The 7,035-nt window shown below is 35.2% G+C and overlaps 1 protein-coding gene across 2 annotated transcripts; it reads left to right on the plus strand.

The window, feature by feature from the left end:
• Window positions 1–5,831, plus strand: mmachc (metabolism of cobalamin associated C). Of its 2 annotated transcripts, XM_042746961.1 has the most exons (5): window positions 1–120; window positions 2,515–2,647; window positions 2,941–3,138; window positions 3,396–3,548; window positions 5,121–5,831. In XM_042746961.1, the coding sequence occupies exons 1-5, from the start codon at window positions 113–115 to the stop codon at window positions 5,478–5,480; spliced, it is 852 nt and encodes a 283-aa protein (XP_042602895.1). In that variant the 5' UTR covers window positions 1–112; the 3' UTR covers window positions 5,481–5,831. The 2 variants fall into 2 exon arrangements, with proteins under 2 accessions (XP_042602895.1, XP_042602896.1); XM_042746962.1 differs by lacking the exon at window positions 1–120 and having other exon boundaries at window positions 2,515–2,691.
• Window positions 5,832–7,035: the final 1,204 nt, after the last annotated feature.

A 7,035-nucleotide genomic window follows, 5' to 3' on the forward strand; every position in this document is an offset into this window, starting at 1 on the left:
AGAGCTGGACCAGTGTGACAACAAGCTGAGGCCATTGACAACACAACAGCCTTTTGCCCGAGCAGGCACTTGAACCCTCAATTAATTATCCTCACTTCATTGATAATTTTGCATGCATTTGTAAGTAAATTTGAGACTTATTTCATCCCATAGAATGACAAGGTGTTTTCCCTTATCAGAATTGTGATAGATAGGCTCCACCCACAAAAAACATCATCAGTGTTTGCACTAAATTGTTGTTACAAATGGGTCTTTGCCATACTGAGATGCTTTGGCTTCACTTTTCTATAGTGGAAGGAAATGGAAGCGTCCATGTTTTTTTTATTTATTTTTATTTTTTTTACAGTCTATGGTTTTGCTAGGTATTTGAGTAAATTAAAACACAATACATGCATTTAAATGTGAATTTCTTGGCTGCCACAGAACTCTCACCCGCTATTTTCTCTGAATAAAAATTCATATATACATATAAATAGGGTAGGGTGCGAAGTGTCCATCCGATGTACACTTCATTTGTTTAATAAGTGCATGGTGCAATGGCTACAAAATTCATTGGCTGATAGCTAAATGTTTTGTCTAATTAAAACTCTTTTTAGCCCTTTTTTGTCATTAGTGTCTATAGATGATAAATGCAAAATTTCATGTGAATTCACTCAGATCAAAAAAAACTTTTTTGCTGACAGACTAAAACATACTACAATGTATTAATGTTAACCACTAGAGGGAACCACAGGATAAGAAATATTTTGAGATTTCCATTGAGAGATGAAGGATGCAATACTAATGTTGTCCAAAAGAGGGAGGCACAAGACAACAAATTATTTTAGATTGCGTAGTTTAAAATCTGTGTATATGCATAGCATTCATTATAGTTTCATAAAGTTTAATAAAGGCTAAAATTATCTAAGTTTGATTAGTTAACAAAGAAAGCTGTGATCTTTAAAATACCTTAATATTTATTTATATATCATAGTTTCAGAAAACATTTATCAAGTTGTCAGACATGATCATATATATATTGCGGTCCAGTTTAAACGATGAAACAATATTGAAAAATGATACATAAAATAATACTTCCATAGGAAGACACTTAAATAAACTCATATTATGTTTAGAAAGAGGCATGGCCTATCCTCTACACGAGGTGTTTCCCAACAGACACCTTGATAGCAATTTGACATCAAATATTATTCATTGATGATGATGCTGTCACATTATTTTAAATTCAGTTTGGACAGCAATTTCTTCCAGTGCTAACTGGGTGGAGATAAGAAGTTAATCCCACACTGAAATTGGTTTAAGGTATACGTGGGCCAATATGTTTGACATTCAGTTTACCACAAATCTGTCATTCCAAGTTTTTGACATCAGATTTGCAAATTTGACCTGTTTTTTTATGTCAATTTGATCTTTTCAACATCAGTTGCCCACTGGGCCATGCTTGCCATAACATTACATAATTGTATTTTTTTTCTGGATGAATAAAAAACCCTTTCAATAGGTAGCTATCTCTCCTTTTTTTAAGTAAATAGGTTAAAAATCCACTTACTTGAAAATGTTTTTCCATTCAGTATTCTTTGGTTTTATACAGCCAATTTAATTTACTGAAGACCCTGTCTGTGCACAAATAAAATAAAGAAATTGCAAAATGATATTCAAGAATGATTTTAATTACATTTTAATGAATGTTGCAACCGTCCCCATGTTGTGGGGTCAGGTGCAACATTTCACTTTGTCTATTCAAATATAAATTGTACATATATTATCATATGTACCCATGTTGCAGCGATGTGGGTGAGCAGCTGACAGATGTGGCTTTATTGTATTGAAATCTTGGCTTTGTAATACAGACGGTCTGTGAGAAACTATAAAGGAAATGCAAAAACTGTTGCAACCAGACACAAAAAGTGTCTGTGCTTCCTCCTCCCTTCTCTTTCTATCTCCATGTCTCTTATTATATACATGCACAGATGTTTAGGAGTTTTTGAAAAGTATAATATTCCTGTCACTCTAGAAGAGTTTGGGATTGTAATGGACGCTGTTCCCGAAGAAGAATCAGAATTTAAATCACATTTTTTCTTTGTTATACAGCAGTATTTTATCTGGTCATCACAATAGGATTTTTTCTAGTCCTGTTTTTCTTGCTTTCTTTCCCACAAATGTAAATTTCATAGTGCTAAGGTCTATCTTTTTTTTTTTTTTTTTTTTTTTTTGTAAGGAACTTAAATCCTAACTGGACACTTTACTTACATTAAAACTATTTTCCTGATTTTGTATAATATATATATATATATATATATATATATAAACTGAATTATTTACAGATTGGATTATTCACATCCCTACAAAAAAAAATGCAATGCATTAAAATGCAATGCAACAGTTAATGCAATGAATTTTTTTTTTTTTATTTGTGCAGTTCAACATGCCTTTTCGTTTTCAAAGTCATTATTTTACTTCCATAACTGTGGGATTTGTTTTCCTCACGCTAAACCACTGTTTTCGGTTCTACAGAGAGCTGCGCTTCACCCTCCGCTCCGGCGCGCGGCGGAAATGCGTCACAAAACCCCAGCCAGCGCGATTCGAAGCAGCAGCAGCAGCATGGCGACCTCCGCTGAGTGTGTGGAGGAGCTCATACGACCTTTCCGTGAGTCGTTAAAAGCACAAGGTTTTGAAATTTATCCTTTTAAGGTAATATGTCCGACTCCACTAACATAATAAAAACAAGCACTCTCAATAATGAAAGCAGTCGACGTCTTTATATTGCAGTGGTGCATATGTTTATCTGTCCACGTGAAACTAGTTCTGTCCATCGCTTCACGAGCCGTCAGAATCACCTGTGCACTGACAGATAATAAGTGGGAAACCAGTTCAGACCACATAAATACGTGTGCTTGTGTATGTAGGTGAGTGAGCGTCAGTGTTTGTGTTTTGTTGTAGGTCGGCTGGTACAATGCAGTGGTGTCTCGTGCTCATCACCTGTCACCCCCAGCAGACACGCTGGCTCTGGTGCTCGTGAGCACACCGTCTATGTTTGAGCGCTGCTTCCTCCCCTTCTTACAGAGCCAGCGCTGCGCGGCTGTCAGAGACCCCATCGATCAGTGCACCGCTCACACCGTCTCTTCTTCTGTCTCTCTGGTGTGCTAACAATCAATTCAGGATTGGGGTTTATTACCCACACCTGTCCCAACACTAAACTAACACTTAAAATAATGCAGAAACAGTAATTATTGTTGTACAGTGTGAGAATAATTGCACTATATTGATTTAGTTTTAACTGTATCCCTTCTAGCCTTAACCAGTTTTCTGCTTCTTCTACTTTCGTGTTATAACACGAGTGCATCACTCCATTATTCAATCATTTTAATCTCTCTCTCTTTTTTTTTTATATTCAGTGTTTTCCTAATCAGTCTGTGGATGTCAGTTATGATTATGAGATGCTGCCCAGCAGGAGACCCAAGTTTCTGGCCCAGACGGCGGCCCACGTATCAGGAGCAGCATATTACTACCAGAAATCAGACATCCTCAGTCCTCCGTGGGGTGATAAGGTCAGTGCTGCTCGTTCATCTGGGAATCGTTAGGACTCAGTTTCACTGATTAATCACACAATGAATGATTACACAGGCTTATGATAACTTCTGCTAATGTCTACTCAGTGCATTGCTTGTCTGTAACAATATTGTCTGTGAATTGTGTTTCTTTTATCGGCAAATATTGTTATATGCAATTAATTAAACGTGACAATCGATGAGACGCAGTTTGTGTGGATAGACTCGTAACAATATATAATAAAGACTGCGATGTAAACACAAGTCCTGCATGTTTAAACTGTGACTGAGAGCGGGGTCTTCTACAAATGAAGATCTTAAAGTGGTCTTAAATCAGAGCAGATCTTACATTCATAGTCAGTGATACACAATAAAAAAAAAATGGGTTCCGATACAAATTTCTAAACATTTTCAAATCGAGGTACATTTACTTGATATGCAAAATAAAAACATGAACTCTTGTTTTCTGAGAAACTGAACAAAATGAATTAAGGTTGCTCAAAACATGAACAAATATCTCTCAATGCGGTATAAAAAACAATAATGTTTCCACATTAAATTAAGCAGATTTTTCTGAGCCCATTGGAAGATACTTGTTCTTGTTTTAATCATACTTCATTTCTCAGAAACCAACACTTCTTATGGGCAATATAGCCAAAAACATTTTTCTTTTCTTTTCTTTTTCAGAATATTTGACTGATTTTGAAGCTTGTAAACAATGCCATGGAACAATCATTTAGCTGAGAATAACCACTCTGCGTCCATATCATCAGTCGTAGGAAGAAAAAATTACTATAAAGAGGAGCTTTTAGCTAAATTTATGTGCTATATTGCATATTAAAATTTTACTGAACCTGTTGTCTGCATGATAAGAGAATGCAAGGAGCTAAATATAAATTCAACACCTCCTATACTGTAATTGCATTTTACTATATATTCAAATAGAAAATAGTTATTTTAAATTATAATACTATTTTACTGTATTACGGTTTTTATAGTTTACCCTGTACATAAAAAATGCAGTTTTTTTTTTTTTTCTCACATAAAATAAAACCAAAAATCTTAACATAACAAAATTCAAATAAAAATCATAATGTTTCCAAGCTTTTGACCAGTACTGTAACAAATCCTGTATATTATCATTGCGGTTTTTCTCGAATTTGCACATGCTGAGTTTTTTCTAGGTTTGGTGTTCATTGATTTCTGTGAGCTGCTGAACCTAAATACAGTATCCCAACAATTATCTGGCAACATAATAACATACACACATCAGTCAGAATGTTACACACGTTAACAGTTTATCAGATGACAAATATGATCTAAAACATGTATGGAGAAGTCTGGACATTTGAGACTGTGTGGGAAACTTTAGTTTAACCCAGCACAATGTTGCACTGTGTACACATGGTCTATAACTATATCATACAAACCTGTTTGTGTTGAACCTGCCAAACTCCAGACATGCTGCTGGTTCTAGCCTTGTCTTCTCTAATGTAAAGATGTTGTTTGGTGTCAGTGAGTGTGTTGTATTGTATGTCTGTTTCCTAAATCTGGTTCTCTTTTTCTGCACAGAAGATGTTTGGAGTTTGCATACACCCCAGGCTGGGTGGCTGGTTTGCTATACGAGCCCTGCTGCTCTTTAAGGATGTGCAAGTGGGAGACGAGCTTCAGCAGAAAGATCCTCCAGACTGTGTGTGTTCACAGGAGGACAGGATCGAACTGCTGGAGCGCTTTAACTTCCGCTGGCAAGACTGGAGCTACCGAGACATCGTTCCCACAGAGGAGAGCTACTCTCCTCAACAGAGGGAGTATTTCCTGACTGCTCCAGGACAGCGGGGGGCGCTGCTCAGACAGTGGGGATATCTCGCTGACGCTGACACTGAGAAGCAGAGCTCCACAAACAAACGTTTTACCAAAGATGTGCCCTGTTGACTCATTCTGACTGACATAAACTGTGAACATCTTTCACATTCTGCTCAGGTCTCGCTGTAACTGATGTGTCACTACTGTATATACATAATTCATTTTAATTTAATAAAAGAAAGGTAATGAGGGGCACGTACTCTATCATGGAAAAGTACACCCTGCAGCTTTCAAGGGCCCTTGACATCCCTCTTTTCATTATTTTAATTATTTTATTAATTTATTGTCTGATTTTCAGATTTTTGAACAAAAACACTCATACATTTACAACATACGTCAAAATAGTTCATAATAGAGTTCCTTGATCAGAAACACTTGGTTTTGATGCTAATCCTCAGTAAACGCTCAACATATTTCTTTTGTGTGTGTGTGTGTGTGTGTGTGTATGAACAGGTGCATCTCAAAAATAAGGATATCATGGAAAAAGTTATTTTTTTCTGTAACTTATTTCAAAAAGTTATTACATGTAAAGTAAAACATTTAAATCTTTGCTATCACTTTTTAATTTAACATATCCTTGCTGAATAAAAGTTTTAGTTTCTTTCAAAAAATGAAAGAATAAAAATAAACTGACCCCAAACTTGAGCTGTAGTGTATATTGTTGGAAAAGATTTCTTTTTTAAATAAATGCTCTTCTTTTTAACTTTTTATTCATCAAAGAATCCTGAAAAAAAGTATCACAGGTTCCAAAATAATATTAAGCAGCACAACAGTTTCCAGCACTGATTATAAACCAGCATATTAGAATGATTTCTGAAGATCATGTGACTCTGAAGACTGGAGTAATGATGCTGAAATACAGCTGCGCATCACAGAAATAAATTAGATTTTAGAAAATAGAAAAACGTTATTTTACATCATAATATTTCACAATATTATTTTTTTTCCAGTATTTTTTTCATGGCATGGCTACCTTTAGGAGTATTGAAATTCAGTATCCAGTGAGCACATTCATCTATAGCTGCACTGTAAAAAACAAAAGATTATTGCAGTGTTTTAAAAGAAAATATTTGAGTTTTTCTACTTGCGTATTAATTAATTGTATTAATTGTTTCTTTGTTTACATTTTTTTTTCAGTGTACAGTTATTAAAAAGCAGTGGAATCAGAACTTTAGAATTGTAAAAACATTTGCAATATGTGCACATTGTGCATATTTTGTATTTCATGCAATAATAATCTTTAAAAGCTTTAAAGGGATACTCCACCCCAAAATGAAAATTTTGTCATTAATCACTTACCCCCATGTCGACCCAAAAATAAAAAAAGCTTTGTTCGTCTTCGGAACACAATTTAAGATATTTTAGATGAAAACAGGGAGGCTTGAGACTGTCCCATAGACTGCCAAATAAATAACAGTGTCAAGGTCCAGGAAAGTATGAAAAGCATCATCAGAATACTCCATCTGCTATCAGTGATTTAACCGTAACATTATGAAGCGACGAGAATACTTTTTGTACGAGAAGAAAATAAAAATAATGACTTTATTCAACGTTTACACATTACGCTCTTCTATGCCAGCCGCACTGCACTGATGCGCTGTTTTCATTCAAATCAAAGAGTAAA

Source organism: Cyprinus carpio, chromosome B20 (genome assembly GCF_018340385.1).
Source record: "Cyprinus carpio isolate SPL01 chromosome B20, ASM1834038v1, whole genome shotgun sequence".
NCBI lineage: Eukaryota > Metazoa > Chordata > Actinopteri > Cypriniformes > Cyprinidae > Cyprinus > Cyprinus carpio.